The 26,946-nt window shown below is 35.7% G+C and overlaps 2 protein-coding genes across 4 annotated transcripts in view; one reads left to right on the forward strand and one right to left on the reverse strand.

Annotated features, from left to right (window-relative positions):
• Positions 1-26,946, reverse strand: part of B3GNTL1 (UDP-GlcNAc:betaGal beta-1,3-N-acetylglucosaminyltransferase like 1) — a 77,196-nt gene that overhangs the window by 25,327 nt on the left and 24,923 nt on the right. For both annotated transcript variants that reach the window (XM_003768873.4, XM_031968445.1), the window contains 3 exons: positions 26,156-26,251; positions 16,129-16,224; positions 780-904 (listed from right to left, as the gene is read on the reverse strand). In XM_003768873.4, coding sequence (XP_003768921.1) covers positions 780-904; positions 16,129-16,224; positions 26,156-26,251 — 317 coding nt within the window. The remainder of the gene's footprint in view (positions 1-779; positions 905-16,128; positions 16,225-26,155; positions 26,252-26,946) is intronic.
• The window catches only part of METRNL (meteorin like, glial cell differentiation regulator), a 97,819-nt gene continuing 83,894 nt past the window's right edge, over positions 13,022-26,946 (forward strand). Inside the window, exons 1-2 of one of the 2 annotated variants that reach the window (XM_031968467.1) lie at positions 13,022-13,305; positions 14,420-14,594. The gene's annotated coding sequence lies outside the window, so the exon portion shown is untranslated. The remainder of the gene's footprint in view (positions 13,306-14,419; positions 14,595-26,946) is intronic. The other variant, XM_031968468.1, reaches the window with a different exon arrangement.

The raw sequence follows: 26,946 nt of genomic DNA on the forward strand, positions 1-26,946 counted from the left end.
TTGGTCCAAACCATTTAATTTTTATGGGTTCTAATTTCTTCATTTGTACAATAGGAGATAAGGGAATTTGAACTAGACAATTTCCCATATTTTTCCAGTTTTAAATAAATCATACTAAATTATGAATATGAAAAAATATGAATATATTGACAAATAATGCTGGTGGCAAGAATGAAAAAGAAGAGTCCTGGTATCTGATTGAATATAGGGAAATAGATTCTAAAATCTAATGGAAGAGACCTCATTTTTCACATTTTAAAAAAGTCAGTAAGCTGAAAGAATTTACTCAAGATGACAATTAGTATGAAATCAAGGACAGAAACTAAGTCTTATTCCAAGCTTCTTCCACTGCTCCATGATAAAAATGGTATCTGTCAATAGTCTGAAGACATCATTAGACTGGATGGAAAGAATATCATACTGCGAATCAAAGTATTATAGAAGCATAGCAATTAGAGTATAAAAAGATCTTATAAACATCAGGAATTTTCAAACTTCAGGAGGCCTTGAATGGAAGTCAGAAAAGGTATGAATAATGAATACCTGTCAAAATACAATGAATTTACATATTTTATGTAAGAAATTTGTAATTTGAAAATAAGGAGAAAAGGACCAGAAAATAACATTTCAAATAAAATAATTTGTAGCTATCAGGTAAAGTATTTCTGGGTATTGAATTTGTGTACCATATGGGCACATCTCCAAAAGAATTGTTAAATATATTTAGGTCTCTAAATCTGTTTTTGATTTGATCTAATCAAATTAGATAATTTACTTACTCTAGGACTGAGTGTGTTGCTGCATATGGGTGGTATCTATAAAGGAGAAGGCACTGTTCAACTAGAAAGACTCCACCACCCTTTCGGAGATGATGATAAAAGAATAATAAATCTTCAGGCACACCCTGTAAAAGAAAAAAAAGTCACTTACAATTTTAAATATTTCCATTTAAAATCTAGAGTGGAGAAATTTTTACTATTTGACTATTCCAGGTATAGATACCATAATTTAAGGAATAAATTAAAACACAATTTTTTCTTATTTTAATAACAAATGCTTACAGTTGTTTAAAAAAATGTTCCAAGGAGAGGACCCAAAATGGTGGAGAGTACACAGAACACTGAGTTCTCTCTAGCTTCCCTCAGAATCAAGATTAAGCCTCTGAAAGGATTTAGAAGTGACAGAATCCCCAAATATTTGAAGTGTAATAATTTTCTAGCTTAAGATATAGTGGAAGATTTTCAGGAAAGATTTGTCTCAATTGCATAGGTGGGGTACAGGAAATAGAATTAGGAATTCTATTTTTATTTTTAAAACTCCTTTTAAAAGTACAATTGCACAAATGGGAAAGGAGGTAAAAAAGCTAATTAAACAAAATAATTCCCTAAAAATTAGAATTGGATAAATGAATATAAATAACTTAATGAGACATTAAGAATCCTTCGTCTTAAAAGAATCTGGACAACATCTTTCAATAAATCTTCAAGGAAAACTGTCCTGATATTCTAGAACCAAAGGGTAAAATAGTCATTGAAAGATCCACTGATCACTGGAAAGATACTCTAAAATGAAAATGCCAAAGAATATTGTAACTAAATTCCAGAATTATCATATCAAGAAGAAATTACTGACTGCAAGAAACAATTCAAAGATCAAGGAACCACAATCAGGATTACCCAGAACCTAGCAGCTTTCACATTAAAGGATTGGAGGCCCTGAAATATCATATTCTTGAGGGCAAAGGAGTTTGGACTATAAGCAACAATCAACTACCCAGCAAAATTAAGCATTATCTTTCAGGGGAAAAGTTGGAAATTCATTAAAACAGGGGGTTTTCAATGATTTCTGATGACCAGAGTTGAACAGAAAATTTGATCTCCAAATACAAGACTCAAGAAAAGCATAAAAAGGTCAATGATAGGAAAAAAATTATGGTTTTTAAAGGTTAAAATATTTATATCCCTACATGGGAAAGTGATATGTGTAACTTTTGAGAACTATATCTTTGTGAGGGCAGGCGATGGGGGCATACTTAAAGGGTGTAGGTATAAGCTAACTTTAATGAAGGATATAAAAAAGAAATTAGAGATGGAAAAGGTATTGTACTAGGAGAAGAGAAAAGGGGAGATAAAATGGAGTAAATCATATCACATGAAGAGGCATAAAAGACCTATTACATTTGAGGGGGAAAAGGGAGGAGGACGAGCATTGTTTGAGCCTTAGTTTCATCAGATTTGGCTCAAAGAAGGAATAATATACATACTTCATACAAATGTGGTTCACTCTATAGAAAAGTAAGAGTAGAAAGAAGGGAGGGCAGAAGTAGAAGAGAAAAAGGATAAGAAAGGATGGGGAGCTTTTAAAAAAAGGAAGAGCAGATTGAGGAAGGTGGTAGACAGAAGCAAAACACTGTTGAGAAGGGAAAGGAGAGAGAAAAATATAACCTGAGACAAATAGGATGGTGGAAAATCCAATTAGTAAGTTTAACTGTAATGTGAATGGGATGAATTTCCCATAAAACAGAAGCAGATAGAGTGGATTAAAAACCAGATTTCTTCAAAAAGTTGTTTTATAAGAAACACTTTTGAGGGGAGGATTCTGGTAAGATGGCCGAGTAGATTGGTAAATTTCAAGTTCTCCCAATTTCCCCTACAAATAGAACAAATTTGCACCTCAAAGCATAGAAGGGAGAAAAATCAATAAGACTAGGGCAGAACAGGGGTCCTCCTCCAGATATAATATGAGAAGATCATTAACTGGTGTGAAGTGCAAAAAACTCTCAGCTAGCTCCAAACCCTAAGGCTAGCTGGTTATGGCTGGAGCCTCAGCAGGAACCACAGAGACTTTCACCTCCTAGACAATTTGTGGAATCAGGTCTGAGTCCAGGAAGACTGAGGGAATCTCAGCTAATTAGGAAGGCCAGGCCCAGCTGTTCTGGGGAGATTCAGCCCTGGGGAAGAAGCACAACTGAAGAATGTAAAAGGCAGGGATGCTGCCGGCTGCCAACACTGGCAGGGGGAGCACTTAGTTTGGGGTTCCTAGTAAAGAGAGGAGAGCTAAAGTAAAGCCAGAGATACCCTTCCCCCACCCACCCCAGGATTAGAGTAACTTACATTAATACCTCTTATTTTAAAAATGAACAGGCAAAAAAAGAAAGAAACTTACTATGGGAACAGGGAACACTGAGAGTCATCTTCAGAGGACACTGAAATAAAAAAAGCTTCTACCCCAAAGAGTAAATGAAATGGCTCCCTATTCAGAGAGAATTTATAGAAGAATTCAAAAAATCAAATGAGAGACACTGAGGAAAAACTAAAAAAAAAAAAAAATAACTAAAAAGAAGAAACATCTAAGAAAAACAAGATTTTTAAAAGAAGTTAACTAAAAAAGAAGATGAAATGGACAAAAGATGGGGCCCCATCCCTCAGTTCATGAGACCCTAGACTAGGGGTCCTCAAACTACGACCTATGGGCCAGATGTGGCCTGCTAAGGATATTTATATGGCCCACCAGGTTATGGCAAAATCAGACCGGAAGTGATGTTCGACCTAAACTCGCGTTAGCAACACACACTTCCGGCGGGCTGAGGCGGCAGGAGAGTGTGAGGCGATACTGAGGTGAGGTGAGTTCCCAGGCCGGGGTGTGTGGTGTGGGGAAGGGCGCAGAAGACGGAGAACTGATGGCCCGCAGCCTTGTACAGTAACGGCAGCCACCACAACAGACAGGCGCAGGGGATGTACAGTGCATGCTGAGCATGTCATGGCCGCTGCAGGGGGAATTCACTGCAGCAGTGAAGATTGGAAGCAGGAGCATGAAGAGTGGGAAAGAGAGTGTGGGAAATGGAGGCATCACAGCACAGAGGCAGCTTGGAGGAAGTTGGGCATTGCAGTCTGTATGTCTCTGTGTAGGCAAAATTATTGCTGGTATATTGTTTTTGTAGCGCTGTATATATATTTTGGTATTTTACTAATAGCAATTTGGAATCCCTAGGAAATAATGTCAAGAAAAAGAAAAATTGACTCGGAGTGTAGGATATTCAAAGAACAGTGGACTTATGATTACTTTTTCATGAAGTACAAGGAAAGAGCTGTATGTCTGATATGCCAGACACTATATTCTGTGTTCAAAGAATATAATTTGCATGGACACTATGAAACTCAACATAAAAATAAATATCATTGTTTGGTTGGAGAAGTGAGAAAAGCTAAAATATTAAAACTGAAAAATACATTGACAACTCGGCAAAATACTTTTGTGAAGCAGAAGCAGCTAAATATTTCATCACTGCGAGCAAGTTTTCAAGTTGCCAAGCTAATAGCACGCACTGGCATTCGTGGAGGGAGAATTTGTTAAAGAATGCCTTCTTTCTGTTGTCAAAGAGATGTGTCCAGAGAAGGCCGATTTATTTAGTACAGTGAGTCTTTCAGGACCCACAATTACACGGAGAATTGAAGAAATGGGAGACAATTTGCATCAGCATTTGCAAAACTCCATAAAAAAAATTTCGTATTTTTCCTTGGCACTCGACGAAAGCAATGATGTTCATGATTCCACACAACTTCTACTTTTTATTCACAGGACGAATGATTATTTTGAAGTCATAGAAGAGCTTGCTGCACTGCAAAGTATCAAAGGAACAACTACAGGAGAGGATATCTATGAAAAGGTTTACCAAACTATGAATGGTTTAGAGCTGGAATGGGCTAAACTAGCCAGTGTGACAACTGATGGTGCTCCTAGCATGGTGGGGTCTAAGAAAGGAGTAATTGCTTGCATTAACCAAGAGATGGACAAACATAACCATTCTCATCTAATAGCCATACACTGCCTTAGCCACCAACAAGTGCTGTGTAGTAAATCACTGAAGTGGGACTCTGTTATGAAAATTGTGGTATCTTGTGTTAACTTCATTAGATCTAATGCACTAAATCACAGACAATTCAGGAATTTCTGTCTGAGCTAAATGTTGACTATGAAGATGTTCTGTATATTGTTCATTGTCTGAGTCAAGGGAGAGTTTTGAACCGTTTTTATGACTTATTTCCACAGATTACAACTTTTCTGCTTTCAAAAAACAAAGAAGTACCAGAGCTCATTGATGCAGAATGGAAGTGGCACCTTGCCTTTCTGACAGATGTAACAGAGCTACTCAACAATTTCAATATGCAACTTCAAGGAAAGGGGAAGCTCATCTATGATATGCAATCACATGTCAAAGCATTTGAAGTAAAATTAGGCCTCCCTCATTAAATAAGTGAAAGAGGAAAACTTCTGCCATCTCCCCACAATTCAAAATCTGTTAGTGGGAAAAAATGCTGATTGCATTCCCAAACAAAACATGTGTGGATTCATTGGAAAAATTGCTGTGATGACCGTGTATTTTAAAATCAGCCAGAGTCAGGAATTCAGGTTAAGGGAAAATCTTCAATCTTTATTTTTAGTAGAAGTGAAGGGGTATCAGAGGTGAGGGGGGATCATGATAACAATGTGTGCAGCCGTGACAAGAAGCCAGCCAGCAGTTTCTCCCCGCCTCTCTTACTGCCCCTCTGCCTCCCCCTACCAAAATCATCATTTCCTATACAACACATCAGGACTTGCATAAAGAGTGGGCGGGGCCATTCTTTCTCCAAGCATATATATTAATAGAGTATGGTCCAATAATTATTTAGCCTCACATGCTTGGGACCTCAGTGCATCAACTCAAGCTTCAGTCCATTACAAATTGCAAAAGGAATTCTAGTTTAGATTTAAAGAGCTTCATCTCCATGAACAGGACATACAGCTTGTCTGTAACCCATTTTCTATCGACATTGAAAATGTGGATACAATTTACCAAATGGAACTGGCTGAACTGCAGAATTGTGACTTTCTGAAAGACACATTCAAGTCAAGCAGCCTTTATAATTTCTATGCATCTCTCCCCTCTGAGACATATCCTCATTTCAGGAACCATGCATTCAAAATGGCAACCATTTTTGTCAGCACTTATGTCTGTGAACAGACTTTTTCTAGAATGAAACATTTGAAATCTCCAACCAGATCAAGACTATCGGATGCACACTTGCATCATTTGTTACGACTAGCAGTAACAAATATGGAACCAGACATTGACCATCTCATTAGCCAATAAGCAGGCCCATAGTTCCCATTGAAATACTGGTAAGTTTGTTGATTTAACTTTACTTCATTTTAAATATTGTATTTGTTCCCGCTTTGTTTCTTCACTTCAAAATAAGATAGATGCAGCGTGCATAGGAATTTTTTCATAGTTTTTGTTTTTACTATAGTCCAGCCCTCCAACAGTCTGAAGGACAGTGAACTGGCCCCCTATTTAAAAAGTTTGAGGACCCCTGCCCTAGACTTTCCAAAAAGTGGTTGAAGCCCCAGACTTTCCGAGAAGTATGTGCCTAACAAAGTCAGGACAACATTGCAAAACATGTCGACAGGTTCCATTGTGTGCTTACTCACATCCAGACATTTCCCCATTGTAAACAAGAAACTGTCAGTGATTTCTGAAATTTGTAACCACAAGGCTGTACCAGGAAGTGGCAAATGGGCTTAAAAGTGTACCTCGCTAAAGGCTCGGGACTGATCTCTACTAGCTTGTCTAGTGAGTCAGTTGCAGGCCAGTCAATAAATGATGCTTTAAATTAAATAATATGGTCTGAGCTATCTATCTCATGTCTTTCCATTTCAGAGATACAGAGTCTCATAGATAAAAATAAACTTTTTGATAATTAGAATTGTGCAAGGGGAAGCCAGTGAAGCTATGAGAGACCAAGAAATGACAAAACAGATTATGAAGAATAAAAAAAGGATAGAATGTGAAACATCTTATAAGAAAAACTATGGACCTGGAGAAGAGAAGGAAGAGAAAATGTAAGAATAATTGTGACTAAAAAAAGGAAGTTGACACAATGATACAAGAAATAATACAAGAAAATTGTCCTGGAATGATAGAACAGGAAGGGAAAGTAGAAACAGAAAAATTCCAGTGATTACCATCAAAAAAAAATTCTTTGTGAAAAATACATAGGAACATTATTATAAAAATTTAAAGCCCTCTTTTCAAAGAGAAAATTTTGCAATAAACAAGAAAGAAGAAGAAAAGCAATTAAAATATACTGCAACTACAATTAGAATTGTACAGGATTTATCAGCAGCCACAATAAAAGACTGCAAGTCCTGAAAACATATCTATCAATCAAAAGAACTAGGCCAAACTGTAGCCAAAAATATCATGTCCAGCAGAATTATATATAACATTGGATGAGAAAAAATGTACATTCAATGAAATTGTGGATTTTCAGGATTTTCGATCAACCAAACCAGAACTTAATAGAAATTTAACATAAATATCAAAGCTCAGTTTCAAGGAACTCAACATAGAGAACTGTTTATCTTTTTTTTTTTTTTAACATGGGAAATGTATACTATAGGGCAGCTCCAAAAAAAAAAAAAAAAGACTGAGGCAAAGTTAAGGTAAAAATTGTGTTATATAAATGAGGTGCAGAGGAAGAATAGACAACACACAGAGGCATTAGAGGTGGAGAGAGGAGGGCTAGTAGTTCTGAAAACCTACTCACATTGGAAATGGGTCAAATACACATATATACTATAAAGGGTATAGCACCCTCTAAAATCTTTAATGACATAAGGGGGGAGGGATGGGCAGAGTGAGAAACAAAGGGTGAGGAAAGAAGACAAGGGAGAGATCCATGGCTGGGGGAAGGATAGGTAATAGCAAGGCAAGTTAGGAGCAGAATTAAAGTAAAGGGTCAGCAAGGCTAGGAAAAGGGTGTGTGTGTGTGTGTGTGTGTGTGTGTGTGTACATACACACATACATAAATATATCCTTTAACTATAGCCTGCTTGAGGGTAGTGGAGAAGGGATAAAAAGGGAGAAAAAGAATAAAGCAAAAAAAGGTACATAGTAAAGAACAAGATAATTTACAAGGAAGTAAAGATGAATACTTATCAATACAATTTCATCTACTAATATATAAGCTTTCTTGAACTGGTAATTTGTTGTTATATATTTTGAATCCTCCCTCATGTTCAGTTGGGCACATGACAATGATGAGGTATGGATCATGGCAGGAATATGGGTTTGTCTCCTAGTTCACCAGAACACCAAGTTAGGGCGGGTTTGCGAGAAATTCGCTACACAAAAGGCTGTGATAGAAAAGGCACTTTATTAAAGAGAGAGACACCACGATGTTCACTTAGTGGGAAATGACAAAGTTTGCAAAGAGACATTTTCTCAGGGCTTACTTTTATGCGGAAATAAAACAATTTAAGTTTTGCATACTTGAGGTAGGTTATGGGAAGAGAGTCTTTCCCAGAAAATGTAAGTTTTGCATCCAAAAGGAGCATACTTGAGATAAGGTGTGGGAAGAGAATCTTTCCCAGGGAATGTACTTCTGGGCGAGGTTGTATAGTCCTCATCAACAATGTTCTAAAAAAAAAGAAAGAAAGAAAAGAAGAGAAAAAAAAAAAGAAACACATTTGAAACAGAGAGATACCTACAGAAAAAAGATAAAAGGCTGGAGCAGAATCAATTAATTATGTTTCAGTTGAAGTAAAAAAAAAGCAGAGGTAACAATCCTAATCTTGGGTCAAGCTAAAGCAAAAATAGATCTAATTAAAAGAGATAAGGAAAAGACTACATATTGCTAAAGGGTACCATAGATAATGAAGTGTAATATTAATATTAAACATATATGCACTAAGTGAAAGAGCACCGAAATTCTTAGAGGAGAAGTTAAGTGAGTTGGGAGAAGAAACAGACAGCAAAACTATATTAGTGGGGGATCTCTACTTCTTTCTATCAGAATTCAATAAATCTAAACATAAAATAAACAAGAAGTTAAGGAGGTGAACAAAATTTTAGAAAAGTTAGATATGATAGATCATTAGAAAAAATGAAATGGAAGTAGAAAGAAATAATACCTTTTTTTCAGTGGTATGTGGTACATGGCACCCACACAAAAAGTGACAATGCATTAGGGCATAAAAACCTCACAATCAAATGCAGAAAGGCAGAAACAGGAAATGCATCCTTTTCAGATCATGGTGCAATAAAAATTACATGCAACAAGGGCCATGGAAAAATAAACCAAAAATTAATTGGAAACCAAATAATCTAATCCTAAAGAATGAGTGATATTCTATAATTTTTATAAAATCTATAATTTCATCCAAGAGAATGACAATAATTAGACAACATACTTAAACTTATGGTATGCAGCCAAAGCAGTTCTTAGGGAAATTTTGTATCTCTATATGAAAGAGAAGATCAATGAATTAGGCATGCAACTTAAAAAGCTAGAAAAAGAATAATTTAAAAACCTTCAATTAAATGCCAAATTAGAAATACTGAAAATCAAAGGAGAAATAAATAAAACTGAAAATAAGAAAACTATTGAATTTATTAAACAAAATTAAGAGTTGGTTTTGTGAAAAAACAACAACAATAATACCACCAACAAAAGATAAAATGTAATGTTCTTTTTTAAGAGAGAATCATTATTTTCTGGGAGCAGGTTTCTTGGGGAGGTTCTCTGGAGGCGGCTTTAGTTTCAGTTCAAAGTAATAATCATCTCAAATGCAGCCAGGGATTAAAGTCTCTTTCAAAATAGCCCGGACAACTCTTGTTGCTAGTCTGACAGCTTCTGCCTTCAGCTCTCTCTGAATCTTGGTTCTACTCCTCGGAATCCTTCGTTCTGCCCAACTGCAGTCTCTAGCTTATCAATCTCCTGAACTCACTCCTCCACTCTGTCAATCTCCAGAACTGAATGATTCCACTGACTCGGCTCCTTTTTATGCTCTTGTAGAGGTGTAAACTCAAAGGGTGACTTCTCCTCCGAGAATGGGATTATGGGAGGTGTGAATCTCATTCTTATGAATCTCATACTGAATTCTGACTTGTGAATCTCCCACACTTGTGAACTAATGTGTGTGAGCTAACGTGTGAACTCTCAAAGGTGCAAACCCAAGCACACAAGCATTGCTTCCATCAATTCCACAGTGAGTCAACACCTTGTTTCAAGTTCTGGCCCATAATAATAAACCTCTGGTTAATTTGATTAGAAAAAGAAAAAAAGAAAATCAAATTACTAGTCTCAAAAATAAAAAGGGTGAACTTACCACCAATTAGGAAATTAAAGCAAAAATTATGAAGTATTTTGCCCAATTGTATGCCAATAAATTTGACAATCTAAGTGAAATGGATGAATACTTACAAAAATATAAATTGTCCAGTTTAATAGAAGAAGAAATATAAATTGTCAGATTAACAGAGGAGGAAATAAAATACTTACATTGTCCCATTTGAGAAAAAGAAACCAAACGAGCTATTAATGAACTACTTAAGAAAAAATCTCCAGGGCTAAATGGATTTACAAGTGAATTCTACCAAACATTTAAAGTACAATTAATTACATACTATATAAACTATTTAGAAAAATAGGGAAAGAAAGAATCCTACCAAATTCCTTTTATGATACCTAAACTAGGAAGGGCCAAAACAGGGAAAGAAAATTAAAGACCAATTTCCCTAATGAATACTTGTTGGAATCCTTACAAAGTGTTAAATCATTAGAATTGATAGAGACAATAATTATCTAATTTAGCATGGTTCAGTATGATTGATCTGATCCTACAAGGAGATGTTATGGGCCAGAACTTGAAACAAGGTACTAAGTGGAATTGATGGAAGCAATGCTTGTGTGCTTGGGTTTGCATCTTTAAGAGTTTACACATTAGAGGTCACACATTGGAATTCACAAGTATGGGAGATACACAAAGTTAATTTTGTAACTTTGTGAATTCACACCTCCCATAATCCCACTTTCAGAGGAGGAGTCAACCTTTTACACTAAGCACAAAAAGAGCTTCAGTCAGTGAGTCAGTTCAGAAATAGCCACAAGCCGGAGTTGAGCTAGAGCCAGAAGTCACTTCGGAAGATTGACAGAGTGACATCAGTTCGGGAATTTGAGAAGCTAATCTGAAGTCAGGCAGAACCAAGATTCAGAGAGAGGCTGAAGCTAGCAACAAGAGCTCTCAGAACCAAAGAAAGCTAACTGGGATATTTTGGAAGAAACAATAAAGAACTACTTTAACACCTGGCTGCATTTGGAGTGATTATTACTTGGAACTGAAACTAAGGCTGCCTCCAGAAAACCTCCCCTGAGAAACCTGCTCCCAGAGAAAACCGTCATATGTTATACAAAAGAAGAAAACACCACAAATATTGATGAATAAAATATTAGCAAGGAGATTCCAGCAATTTATTACCAAGATAATACACTATGACTGAGTGGGATTTATACCAGGAATGCAAGGCTAGTTTAATATCAGGAATACTATCATCATAATTGACCATCTCAATAACCAAACTAACAAATTATATAATTATGTAAATAGATGCAGAAAAAGCATTTGACAAAATACAACACATATTTTTATTAAAAATACTAGAGACCATAGAAATAAATGGAGTTTTCCTTAAATTGATAAGTAGAATCTATTTAAAACCATCATCAAGCATTATATATGATGGGGATAAGCTAGAAGCCTTCCCAATAAAATCAGGAGTGAAACAAGGTTGCCCATTACCATCATTATTATTCTATACTGTACTAGAAATGTTACTAATAAAGGAATGTTACCAATAAAAAATGTTACCAAAAAGGAAGAAAAAGAAATTGAAGGAATTAGAACAGGTAATAAGGAAACAAAATTATCACTCTTTGCAGATGGTATATTTAGAGAATCAACTAAAAACTACTAGAAACAATTAATTTTAGCAAAGTTGCAGGATATAAAATAAATCCACATAAATCATTGGCATTTCTATATGTTACCAACAATGCCCAGCAGCAAACGATTGAAAGGTGCTGATCACCTGCTTTTATCAACAGAATTCATTGTTATTCTGGCTTAGACTCATTAAGCATACTTCTAACCCCTCCTTCACTCATTCCTCATTCCTATGCCATAGAATAAATGCCCTACTTCTACCCCAAACTCAACATCCATTCTATTATTTCTATCCTCTTCAAACCTAATCCCACAATGTTCCACACCAGAACCTCCAACTTCTTCCAGCCCCATGGAATGCCAGCTATGGAGCTAGCAAACTTCCCCTCATCTTACACAACTTTCTCTTTCATCTTTTGCCCCCCCCCCCCCCCACTAAGACCTGATTTACTTCTGATGACAATGAATTTCTAGCCATCCTTTCCAGTAACAGTTGAATTCATTATCTCCCCCAAACCGCTACTGGTTATGGTAGGGACATGGAATATTCTTTGTGCTCTACACTTTCAGACTTTTCAGCTTTCTTTTCTTTTCTTTTGCATGCAGTCTTCCACTAGATTGTAAGCTTCTTTAGGGCAGGGACTATTTTTTTCTTATTATTATTTGAATTTCTAGTACAATACCTAGCACATAATAGGGACTTTAAAAATGTCTACTGCCTGACCAAAAGTACAAATAACATGATTTAGCAATTGACTGCATAAATTAGGTAAGATGATGCCAAAGTTATGGACCTAATAGAAATAAACTGGAATAGGGAGTGGGCTTGTGGTAAAAAAAAAATTATATATATATATATATTTGAATAAGTTGATTCTGCAGTACCCATGGGACATCAAATTTGAAATGTCCAAAACTTAGCTGTTGATGACTAAAACTTAGAGGAGAGACTGATGCTGGGTATATAGATCTGTGATTCCTCTTTCATATACCTCTCACAGATAATATTAGGATATATATTCTTTTTTTCTTTTTTGTTGAAGCAATTGGGATTAAGTAACTTGCCCCGGTTCACACAGCTAGGAAATGTTAAGTGTCTGAGGCTAGATTTGAACTCAGGTCCTCCTGACTTAAGGGCTGGTGCTCTATCCACTGCACCACCTAGCTGCCCCTGTGATTCATCTTTCAAAGAGATAATTAGTAACCATAGATACTGATGAGGTCATCAAGAAAAAGAGTAGAGACAAAGAGAAGGACCCAGGAGAAGGAGAAGGGAGATATCCAAGAAAGCACAATATGAATAACAAATATACAGTGATGGCTGAGCAAAGGTAGTGGCTGTGCAAGTAAGAAAAAGATATATTCAAGAAATGTCATGGAGGTAGGGATGATGAGATTTGGTAACTAACTGGACATATGGGATTAGTGAGAATAAAGAGCTGAGAAAGATATTGAGTTTATGAGTCTGAATGATTGGAAGGATGATGGTGCAGAAGCTACACAGTTACTAAAGAGAGGATGGGTCTGAAGCACCCATGGTAGGTAAGTGAGGAATTTCTGACTCATTTCCCAGTCCTCAAAGTAAAATTGGCTGAACTTATAACTTATAAGAGAAGGTTTGTGGGGTGTTCTAATGTATTAAGAAAGGCAGAATCCCCTAAAAAGTGATTTATATATTTATTGTCGTACATGCTATTTCCCCAAACAGAAGATAAGCTTCTTGAGAGAAGGAACATTTCTATTTTTTCTTTGTATCTCTAGAACTTAGCACAAGACCTAACACATAGGTGCTTAATAAATTCTTGTTGACTGATTGATTAGACTAAAGGCAGAAAAGTAGTGGGAGAGTACTATAGGATCTTTACTGGAAGAAATCAAAGAGATTAAGAGATTGTCAGATACCATCTTCATCAGAGTGGCACAGTAGGTATGAGCAAGTAAGAAAAGTGCTTCAATAAAAAGCAAATACTAAGAAGCACAGGGGAAGGTTGCAACAAGGAGCCCAACCCATCGTATACTACAAATAGTTCATAGCATATCAAAGCATTCAGAAAGAATTTATTAATTCATGAGGATCAATATATTTATAAACTCTAAGTAGCTTATTTATTTTAATTGACCTGTATATAAATTTTGTTCATTTTTTAAGCTTTATGAGCTAGTTACCTCAAAGAGTTGGTGAAAACATGCAAGAAGGCTTCAGGAAATTTATATTTACATTTTTATCCAAATAAGTGAGCCAAAGTACCTTCTGACAGTGTCACCAATCTAGAGCAAGACCTTATCACCTCAGCTGTAAGGCTATTGAAAGTCTACTAGTGAATCTGCAGGTGTTTTTGTGCTATATTGTCTTCTGATGAAGGATAGAAGAAGTCTAAGGTCCTGACACTTCTGAAATCACAGCCAATATTTTACCAGTAACTATCCAAGCACTACTCCCTTCTCCCAATTAAGACCCTTCATTTTACACACATACACACCACACACACACACATACACACACACGATATTTGTAATTGTCACATAATAGGCATAGTCCATGTAGAACTGCTCCACTTGCTTAGAACTGACTACACATGACTCAGCACTTAAAAGGACTTGATGTATGTATACAATTCTAGAAGCTTATATAAGTCCTTGGAACTTCTCCTTGCAGGTCCCACCAGCAGGGAACAAGGTATCGTCATCATTTTAAAAGGACAGAACGTTTCCGGTGCTCTCTTTCTTTCTGAGTCTAGAATATGTGACAAGTAGTTGTTCCCGTCATGGGAGTGGGGAAAGAGCAGAACTATTCCTCTCCTGCCCGACACAAGGCATCTGCTACATACAAGGTACCCAAGCAAAAGCTTGGCTAGGGAAGTTGTACCTGAAACTTGAGGCCTCTGACTGCCTCATCCATTTTGTGATTCCTAACTGCATAGGACTGCATGGTGATTCTAAAATTTACAGGTCCAATTCTGAAACTAATTTTGTGAGTTCAAGAAGTTGGGGATCTTGAGTTTCTGAGCAGATTAATAGCAAGGAGAGTTTTACTATTGGAGAGAATATTACTACAGGCAAAGGAGCACAGTCCCAGGCCTATATTACCAAAAAACACAAATGGTCTGAAGGGAATTTCTCAGAAAATGCAGAATAAGGTAATATTCAAAATGTCTATTTGATAGTCCTGGACGGTTTTAGTATTGACCTTGAAGAAAAACATAAACATTTATATTATTACTGTGTCCCATCAATATTTCTGTTAAGCATTTCTTTTGTGCATATGAAATAAATAGCTAACCCATACACAATTCATACTCTCACTTTAGGGAAAACTGTTGGAATACACGGGAGAGCTGTTGGAATGAATACACAGGAGCCACCTGACAGTGACTGCTGGAGATTCAACCCAGAATGGATCTCTTCTTGTGAGAGGATGATTCAAGGAGACTGAGTGGCAGTTGCTGTTTTCTGACCTCTCTGACTGAGAGACCGTTGCATTGTCTGACCTCTCTCCTCTTCCCTCTGCCTCCAAATTTATCTCATTCCTAGTCCACAACACCTGTGTCAGCAAAGGTTGTCTTACAACTCCTTCAGATATTATGATCCACAGCTGTAGAGGCTCTCGGAGAATTGATCTGTCCCTTAACAGAGAACCTTCACAAGAACCATAATCTAAGCTTTAGGATATTTTTCTCTGAGGCATCATGGTGAGAACACAATGAGTCAAAAAGAGTTTGAGAAGACTGATCCTTATTTTAGGTGATCATACTCCCTTAAGCCTAAAACTGGTTACCATAGCCAAAGGTCCAGAGCAAAGGAGACTCTTAATGGAGAGGGAAAGTGCACAGAACCTCAGCCTTTTGGATCCAGTTAATAGTTTATGGACACTATAAATGTCATTAAATCTCATTTAAGCAGACCTCAAATCTTCAGAATGCCTCACTTTGAAAAATTGTTTTCAATTTCCTTCATCTTCTCTATGTATTAATTTCTCTATGTATAAAATGAAGGGCATGGACCAAATGACAGGAGACTTCTTCCAGCACTAAATTTGTGATCCTATGAAAATGATTTGCCTAGAGTTACAGAATTAATAAACGGTTAATAACATTAGCCCTTGTAACCAGGTCTTTCAAATCCAAGTATCATACTCTTTCCACATTATGTTTATTATGACTATATATGTCTATTATGACACATAGATAACATGTAGCTTAAACATTGTCAACAGGTGAAAAAGGAACAGAAGAAATGAAATAACATTACCATCTAGTAGATGATCAAATGGAAACTAGGCTGAGGATTATAAAATTTTCATTGTGGTACAAATTTTTTTTTTAACCAAAAGCATCCAATGAAACATTTCTTCTTTTAGGGACTTACCTTTCCACTCTCATCAAATTTTCCAACTTGGGAAAACCATTTTTGGGAGCAAAACCAGGTAGGCATGATCACTGTTGGTCCATAAGAAGTAAACACCTATGAAACATGGTTAACATTAAAGGAATTAATGAAGAAATCTAATTAATAATCTCCATATGAAGAATGAGTCAACCAATAGGCATTTGTTTTGTGCCTATGATGTGCTAGGTATTGGGGAAATGAAGACAAAAATGAAATCCTACTTGGTCTTAAGAAGCTTACATTCAAATAGGCAGTATTATTAGAATCCATTTCTAACATAAGGCCACTTAAGAAAAAAAATAAGTGAATTTCAATGGATATTTAGGAATATTAGAACTAGAAAGGATTTTAAAATTATTCAAATGCCTTTTATTTTACTCACAGGAACTACAAAGAACTTTGTAAATTTGATTATGAAAAAATTGAGGTCCAGAAAGATAGTCATTTGCCCAGTCACAGAGAAGGTTAGTGGCTAGTTCACTAACTAGTTCACAAGCTCCCTTTCAAATGATAATGACATTTTAAGAAACATATAAGAATAGAGACTAGACCTAGTAAAAGTATAGAGATTTCCTACATAAGGAAACTTTATTAAATAGGGTGGTATCTTCTCTTTTATTTATAATTTTAGTTGCTTTGAGAGATTAAGTGATTTGCTCAGGGTCACAGCTAGTATATGTCCAAGGCTGACATTAAAATCTTCCTGGCTTCAGGGTCAGCTTTCCATATACTACAATATATTGCACCTAATACAGGCAGAATTCAGACTGCATGAAATCCTCCCCCCTTTTTAAAAATTAATTCTCACTCTGACATTGACTTTTTTTTATTAAAGTTTTTATTTTCAAACCATATGCATGGAAAATTTTCCAATATTAACCCTTGCAAAATCTTGTGTTCCAATTCCTTCCTCTTCTCCCATCTTCTCCCTTAGATGGCAAGTAATCCAATGGTAGAAATGGTAGAAACATGGTAGAAATATATAATAAATCCAATAGATGCATACATATTTTATACAATTATCTTACTGCACAAGAAAACTCAAATCAAACAGAAAAAAAATGAGAAAGAAAATAAAATGCAAACAAACAACAACAAAAAAGTGAAAATACTATGTTGTGAACCATATTCAGTTACAGTGGTCTTCTCTGGGTGTAGATGGCCCTCTTCATCACAAGATCATTGGAACTGGCCTGAATCATCTCATTCAGAATGATCATCATATAATCTTGTTGTTGCCATGTACAATGATCTCCTTTTTCTGCTTATTTCACTTAGCATTAGTTCATATAAGTCTCTTCAGACCTCTCTGAAGTCATTCTGATTGCTTCTTACAGAACAATAATATTCCATAACATTCATATACCATAACTTATTCAGCAATTCTGAAACTAATGGGCATCCATTCAGTTTCCAGTTTCTTGCCACTACAAAAAGGACTGCCTTTAAGATCTCTTTGGGATATAAGCCCAATAGAAACACTTCTGGGTTATAGGGTAGGCACAGTGTGATAACTTTTTGGGCATAGTTCCAAATTGCTCTCCAGAATGGTTGGATCTATTCACAATTCCACCAACAATGTATTAGTGTCCCAGTTTTCCCACATCCCCTCCAACATTGGTCATTATTTTTTCCTGTTATCTTAGTCAATCTGAGAGGTATGAAGTGGTATTCTCAGAGTTGTCTTAATTTGCATTTCTCTGATCAATAGTGATTTAGAGCACCTTTTCATATGACTAGAAATAGTTTCAATTTCTTCATTTGAAAATTGTCTGTTCATTTATCAATTGGAGAATGGTTTGAATTCTTTGAGTCAATTATTTTATGTATTTTAGAAATGAGGCCTTTATCAGAACTTTTGAATGTAATAATGTTTTCCCAGTTTATTGCTTTCCTTCTAATCTTGTCTGCATTAGTTTTTATTTGCATAAAAACTTTTTAACTTAGTATAATCAAAATTATCTATTTTGTGATCAATAATGACCCCCAGTTCTTCTTTGGTCACAAATTCCTTCCTCCTCCACAGATCTGAGAGGTAAACTATTCTATGTTCTTTTAATTTGCTTATATCATTCTTTATGATCATGAATCCATTTTGATATCTTATCTTGGTATACAATGTTAGGTGTGGGTTAATGCCTAGGTGCATCAGATTCCTTTTACATGACAGGTGCTTAAAACAAACAAAAAAAAATCAATAAAACTTTTTTTTAAAGTAAAGAAAGAAAATTTTTGAAAAAAAAATACATATAATCCTAATCATAGTCCTTTATATTCAGAATCAAAAACTAGCTTTAAAAAAAACTTTAAAAGAAAGAGAAATGCTGTGGCATGCAATAAGAACATACCTGCTAATTTTCTATCTTTCAAATCATTACCACTTTCATATGGAATAAATACCAATATGGCCATAATAATGTTTTCTGTCTTAAACATCTCAAACTGAATCAAATAGTGACAAGAATTTTCAGGTCACAACTATTATGAAGCAAATAAAATACTCATCCAAAAAAAGTTTAACGCATACCTAGCAGTATATCACAGGGTAAGTAGTAGCAGTCATGAAGTAAATGAGTTAAAATTTCAATCTACTGCTATCTTTTGCAAATCTTGAAAAGATTCTTTCAGAAAAATAACTTCAGTGTTTTGGATATCTTGAAATATTAATTTCCTTTTTATCTGAATTTGGGGGAACCAAGAGAATGATGGTAGTTGGTACAATATTTTCCCCACTGTCTTCTTGTCAACTGTCATTACTAGATTCCATTTTCCCTTTTTTCTCTTATATCCATTAAATATTTTCTGAGATCTCAAAACTTAGCACTGTACCAGAAATTCAATCAATTGGTCACCATGTCCTACCCAGTGCTATTGAAATTTGGTCCTTGTTTTGCTATCAACCTAGTTCTATCACTTCATACCATAATAATACCGTTATGAAAATTCTAACAAAACATGAGAAAAAAGGAGAATAATGGAGAGAGAAGCAGCTTTTGAGTCAAGAAGACCTCAGTTTAAGTACAAACTGCAAGTCATTTATAGTCTCCCAAGCTAACTGTCCCAGGCAATTGATGATAAGATGATAAACTGCAAAATTATCTGCCATAAAAAAGAAGGCAAGCTAAAGCTTTTATAATGGAGTAGAAGAGAAGAAGAAAAGGAGGAGTAAGCAAACATTACTCTTATCAGAATCGGCTCAAAAAGGAAATAACATACATACTCTAAGAGGGTACAGAAATCTTATCCTACAGGAAAATAGGAGAAGAATGGGATATGGAAGGGGGGGAAGGTGATAAAAAAGAGGGAATATTGGGGGAAAAAGTGGTTAGTACTAAGATAAATGCCTTATCTTCTTTAAAAGTACTTTAAAAAAATTTATTAAGCACCTACTGTGTAGTGCTATGCTAAACTATGCTAAAGACATTACAAAATTAAGTGTGCAATAAAGTTTATCAACTTCCTGCTGATGTGTATAGCCTTTATGAATCACACTCCACAACAATTAATTCAGAGTAATTTCCTTTATCCCAAATTCCTTCTGCATATACTTTTTATCTAACTTCTCTTACATCATAGCATTTGCAGGATGGAGACTTCAGAGATTGAGACCAACCTCCTTATATTTTACAAATAAGGAAATTGAGGTCCAGGAAAGCAGAGTGTCTTGCCTGTGATAGTCAATCATCTAGCCCACGTTTTCTAACTCAATTCGATTCCCTAATAAATGGTTGTCTCCCTAATTACATTCATTCAATAAGAATTATGGGACTTCATAGATATGAACTATACACAAATAAGTATAGAACAAAATAATATATGTTAAATAAATAAGAAACTTGAATAGGAAAAATTAGATTTTAATTTTTACTATTAATTTACAAATTGATATTTTAAGTTATGAATTTAAAAAGAAATATTATTCTGAGAATGGGCCCATATGTTTTGCCAGAATGTAAAAGAGATTCCCAACGCAAAAAAGGTTGGGGAATCCCTGAGCTTGGGGAGCTGGAGACAGCATCAAAATTCAATTCAAAAAACATTTATTGTCTATTATGTGTCAGGTCCTGTACTAAGTGGGAAAGAATAAAAAGAGGTGAAAGACAGTCCCTGCCCTCAATCTTACTTACAATCTACTAGAGGAAATAATCACCAAACAAATATATACAAAGCAAGCTATGTACAGCATAGAAAGGAAATAATTAAAAGAAGGAAAGCACTGAAATTAAGAGGGATTAAGAAAGATTTTCTCTAGAAAGTGGGGTTTTAGTTGGGATTTATAAGTCAGGGAGGTCAGTAGTCAGAGCAGAAGAACAAAAGCATTCCCAGCATGAAGAGCAGCTAGAGAAAATACTTTGAGCCAGAAGATAAAGCATCTTATTCATAGAATAGAAGGCAAGTATCACTGGATCAAAGAGTATGTTACTGAGAAGGTATAACACTGGAAAGGTAAGAGATGACTAGGTTATGAAGGGCCTTGAATGACAAAGAAATCATTTTGTCCAGGTGGCAATAGGAAGCTTATTGAGTAGGGAGGTAGGATGATCAGATCTGCAATTTGAGGAAAATCACTTTAATGGAGGATGGATTAGAATGGAGAGAGACTTGAGGCAAGCAGACCCACAGCAGGCCATTGCAATAATCCAGGCAGGAGATGCCAAGAACCTGATTTAGAGAGGTGGCAGTACAGGGAGTAGGAGGGGGAATGTTCATGAAATGTTGCAAAGGTTTTGTCAGTGGTATAGATATGGGCATAGCTGGCATTCAAGACATCAGGAACTAGAAGATACTTTGTAGATAAAAATTTCAGAATGGATTTCTTGGACATCATTTTCATTTTCAGGTCATTGTGTGGGAGGCTCTACCATAAACGGTTTATAAACAAGAGGAGTAACACATAAGGAATCAGAGACAAACTGGAACAACTCATCAAAAAGACATGTTCAAGTGTTTAGATGACAAATATGCAATCATGATCATACTGGCTTTGTTAGGTAGAATAAACATTATGTAGAGAGTGAGTAAATAGAGAAAAATATGCCATATGAAAGAAGCCATGATCCATCAATTTCTACTACTGGTAACAAATTGTTTGCTAGACCAGTATGCCTGAGGAGTTGGCCTCAAGATTTATCATCAGGTACAAGAGTTACCAGCTTTTCATACTTGGAAAGTGTGATATTTGTCTTAATAACATGGCCAGGCAAATGTTTCTCATATTCTAACTGGAGCTGGCCTTTACCTAACATAGAAAGTAGTAAGGTTTTAACAAGGGCTCTCCAAGGATTTTGACAAAGCACTTGTCTCTCTAAGCCTTGGTTTCCTCATCTCCAAATGAGAAGGGTAGAGTAGATCATCTAAAAGTTCCTTCCAATGCTAATGTTATGATCCATTGTCATTAGTCTATTATTTGCTACTTTAGGTAGGCATATAAGCTTGTTGACTAGATTAATTTCACATGCATATCTAGCTCTGACTTTGGTGAGCTAGCCTTCATTTACCAGCTTTGCCTTATTCAGGAGTAGTACTTGGTTGTGATATCTGCTGAGTTCTCTTGCAACAAGAGCTGTTTTTCTTTTAGTCTATAGGATTTTGTGTTGTCCATAAGCATGTATACATTCCATATACTGATAATGAGCAGAGTCATATTTGCAAAAGTTTGTGCAATTTTTTTTGTGTGTTTCAACCACAGGGTGGGATTCCCACCTGCCATGATATGCATACCAGGGATTGGATGAAGCAGATAATTTTTAGGGCCTTTCTCACAATGGGAGGTGAGTGGTGAAGTTCTTAAAAGGCAGCTCAGATACCCAGCGACCTGCCAAATCCCTTCTGTTTCCAAATCCCCATAGAGATGACTCTATGGCCTGGGCCACCTGTGTACAAGGTTGTGTCTATAGCTCTCAGTGCATCTACACTTGCTGCTTTGTCACTTGCTTCTGAAGTGGGTTAAAAAAAAAAAAGGTGAAATGGTATGAGTAATGTCTTTTTGATTCACTCAAAAATTGGATTTAAGTATGGCAGAACTGGGCAAAGTTGTGAGCCTCACTTTCTCTTTCAGTTATCTGTCCAGTAGTAAGACAAAGTCAATTTGGTTACCCAGAGAAGTTCATCAGTATTATACATCAAATTCATGATGGCATGCTTGCTCATGTTTTGGATAATGGATGATGCTCTCACGCTTTCCCAGTCATGTATGGAATGAAACAAAGCTGTGTGCTTGCTCCCAATGTCTTTTAAGCATGATTTTTTCAGCAACATTGTCAAAATATTTCAATCAGAACAAAAAAAGCAACAGATACTATACTGATAATAAATTATTTAACTTGAAAAGGCTTTAAGCCAGTACTACAGAGAAGAGAGAATTGGTGCATGTTGTTTTTTGTTTGTTTGTTTGTTTGTTTTTTGGTTCAGATGATTGTGCACTCAATGCAGCCTCTGAAGCTGAGATGCAACAAAGTATGGATTGATTTTCTGCCACTTATACGAATTTTGGCCTAACAATTAACACCAAGAAAACACAGGTTCTCCAACAGCCATCAACACACATGGAGCCATCAATTATAGAAAATGGAAAAAATTTTAATACTATTGATAAACAATAGCAGGTACTTTTCAGGGATGAACACAAAGATGATGAGCTAGCTCAATGTTGGAAGGCTCCAAAGGGAAGTGTAGAAAAGAAGAGATATTAGACTATCTATCAAGCTGAAGGTCCACAGAGCCACTGTACTGACCTCACTGTTTAATGCCTGTGAAATTTGTACAATCTACCAGTACCAAGCCAGGAAACTAAATTACTCCCATTTGAATTGTCTTAAGAAGATTCTGAAGATCACCTGGCAAGATAGGGTACAAAACATTGAGGTCCTTTCGCAAACTAAACTGCCAAGCATTCAAACTCTACAGCAAAGAGCACAACTCCAATGGGCTGGCCATATTGTTTAAATACTAAATATAAATTTGCCTAAAAGACTACTTTATGGAGAACTCACATAAGGCAGATACTCAAATTGTGGTCAGAAGAGGCAATAAAAGACATTTTCAAAGTCTCTCTGAAGAACTTGGGAAATGATTGTGAGACATAGGAGACCTTGACAAACGATTTCCCAGAATGGGGTGCCCACATCAAATGAGGCTCTGTGTTCTAAATAAAGCAGAATTTCAGAAGTTCAAAAAGATAAACAAATTTAGAAACATCTCAATTCCAAATATTCATATAAACTATTTGTGCCTGGCCTGTGGTAGAACCTTCCAAACTTATAATGGTCTAATCAGCCATAATTAGCATTATGTTGGTTCTTTTTGAGAACAAAGGATAACAACCAACCAATTCCATTGAAATCCCCAGGAATACATTTCTTTTTATTAGCATCTTCTTACTCAGTTCCTAGTTTGCATAGCAGTACACAAAGATTTCTGCTCTGGAATCCACTAAGCAATTCTATTGTTGCTTTTATCTGCCAACAACTCTTCTGATTTCACCTCACTATTCTGTGGCCATAAGCAAAAGAAATCGCCTCTCATCCCAATCTGCATCCCAGTGTGAGGAGCAGAGAGTGGTAAAAGAAAGCAAGCAACTTGCCTTGTGTGGATTGGCAATGCACGTAATCCTCTAAAACAGTGCTCAGTCCGATTAAGTGTTTATATAATCTGTTCTACGTTATCAATTTCCCTGCAAATATTACCTCCCCTAGCCTTTTCCATTCTGTAATTCTTATTTTATTTCTCCTAGCTATTTCTACAGTCTCAATAGCCAGGACATTTCTTTCTCTGAGATTTTACTAGACCTTTTTATAGTGCTATAATTTTCTTGAGAGTTTATCCTTTGGCTATCTCTCAAATAGATATTTCTTCATGTGTACCTTTGTTTTTCCCCTTAGTTTGTTCATGTCATCTACTTAAGTGTCTAATTTGAGGAGTCTGAGTTTGTATCAAACCCTGAAAATAAAAGGTGTGGGCAAGGTCTGCCTGGTTCCAAATATAGTATGTACTCAGGTAAAATATATCACAATAGCTCTCTCTGACTGGGCTTCTGGACCCATGGGCCTTGAAGAAGGACTGGGGTGGGCTTAGGTTCAGGCAAAGATGTTCAAAGCCTCCAGGGACCACCTGGCTTCTATCATTTACGCTCAGTCCTCAATCTACTCTGGCTTGTGTATTCCAGAATTCCAGAATCCATAGTTGCTCTGTGGGTTGGATAAAGGAGTCAAGAGATGATTCTTTTTACTCTTACCAGAGTGGTAAATCTCTAATTTCAGATGGAATGTTTTATAGAACCAAGGATTTTTTACCTGGTCTCACCAGAAGCTTTTTACCTATATAAAATCACAGATCAGATCCAACCATAACAATAATAAATACCATGGTATTATAAAACAAAATAAAATCTAAATAAGGATACTTTTTTTGGCATTTCTATATCATATCAATGTTTATGGATAGGTCTATACCTGGATAAATATAAATTAGGGAACTAAACTGTAAAATTTCAGTCATATAAAATGTGAACTACATGAAACTCCCCATTTCTGGACACTGTATACATTCAACAATGGCTAATAAAAATCTTCACTTCCTGTTTTGATACTTTTTTGCACTGGACATCCCCTATGCCTGGATTGCTCTTGTTCATTTCTGCCTCACAAAATCCCTCACTTATTTCAAAAACCCAGCTCAAACAACACTTTCTCTATGTGATGACTTTTCTGATCCCCCATATGACATTGATCTCCCTGTACTTAACGAATTACTATTTATTCTCTATATATTTGTTCTTCTTATAGTAATATGTCTACATGCTATCTCCATCATATTAGCTCTTTGAGGATACATATTCTGGCATGTGGCAGTCCTCTCTGTAGTGGCCAGAAACGAAACTGAATGGATGCCCATCAATTGGAGAATGGCTGAATAAATTGTGGTATATGAATATTATGGAATATTATTGTTTGGTAAGAAATGACCAACAGGATGATTTCAGAAAGGCCTGGAGAGACTTACGTGAACTGATGCTGAGTGAAATGAGCAGGGCCAGGAGATCATTATATACTTCAATAACAATACTATATGATGACCAATTCTGATGGACCTGGCCATCCTCAGCAATGAGATGAACCAAATCAATTCCAATGGAGCAGTAATGAACTGAACCAGCTATGCCCAGCGAAAGAACTCTGGGAGATGACTAAAAAACATTACATTGAATTCCCAATCCCTATATTTTTGCCCACCTGCATTTTGGATTTCCTTCACAGGCTAACTGTACAATATTTCAGAGTCCGATTCTTTTTGTACAGCAAAATAACGGTTTGGTCATATATACTTATTGTGTATCTAATTTATATTTTAATATATTTAACATCTACTGGTCATCCTGCCATCTGGGGGAGGGGGTGGGGGAAAGGAGGGGAAAAATTGGAACAAGAGGTTTGGCAAATGTCAATGCTGTAAAGTTACCCATACATATAACCTGTAAATAAAAGGCTATTAAAATAAAAAAAAAAAGAGAATACATATTCTGTATTTGTATTCCTTATGTCTAACACAGTGCTTAGCATATACTAGATATTAAAACATACTTATTCCATTAGCTTTAACTTGTCACCAATAACATCTGGTCATGTCTGAATACATAAAAACAAGTCTTTTCTTTTATAGTCTCCTCAACTTGCTCTCTCATCATCATAATACCCTGTATCTGACTCTTCCCTTCACATTTTTGTATTAAAACAATAAAAGAAGTTACTACAACTGAAGATACACTTGAAGTAACAAAACATGAGAATTTCACCACCTTCTTCTGTAGACCTTTAAATTTCAAAGTGATGGAGTCACTTCCACCAGAGAGTGTCACCTTTGCAACACTCCTTCTACCCCTTCAATTCTTTAAAGTGTCTTAACAATTAGGACATCACCTTAAGCAAAGCATTTTAAGGCATAAGTTTCTAGGATATTGCATCTAATATCATGGACTGCCAGAACTAAAAAAAACTAAAATGCTAAATACCTGTGTGATAAGTTGCTTAGATGTTAGATTATTGATCCAACGAGTATAGCGTTCAGTTGAGTTTGGGGGTTCTCTCTTCACTTGGCACCCTATAATCTATATTTTAAATGAAATTGAACAAAAGAAAATTCATAGTTGGTGTATAGTAAATCATATACAGATAATAAAATGTTTTAAATTAAAATAAATATAAATATTCTTGGGCTTTCCAAAGCTTTGTAATACTTCTCTGCTTGATGATATAACATAAAATCAGCAGTTTCTGAATTTAGTGGTTCACTAATAGTGATTATTTATGTATTAATTAACCAGTTAGATATATATATGCTTTTCAATGGCTTATTAAGATAGTTTTTAATTATGGTACATTCTTGTATAGAGTATGGGATTTTTGCCACCAAGCTTTCAAAGTGCTATGATTTTAAGTCTTTTTAAAAAACAAACATTAAGACTGCAGTAGGAAGGAACCAATTTTTACCAGATCCTCAAACCAACCCCACCAAGATCCTAATATAGAAGGTCTATATACATGTAGAATATTTTGCAAAACATTCTTATCAAATATGACAATTTATGTGTACATAAAAGAAATGAGGGGAAAAGCTGTCACATTTAAAGTTTATCTCAATATTTTCAAATTAACAAGCTTTACTCACCTCCAAGTATTGCTGATATAAAAAAAACTTTATGAAATATCTTCATAATTCTAAGTAACTTTCCATTCTTTTTTTTTCCTCTATAAGGACTATTCTATTTATTATTGTTGAAAAATCAAGTTCTTTCTTTTTCAC

The sequence above is a fragment of the Sarcophilus harrisii genome, chromosome 4 (genome assembly GCF_902635505.1).
Source record: "Sarcophilus harrisii chromosome 4, mSarHar1.11, whole genome shotgun sequence".
Taxonomy (NCBI): Eukaryota; Metazoa; Chordata; class Mammalia; order Dasyuromorphia; family Dasyuridae; genus Sarcophilus; species Sarcophilus harrisii.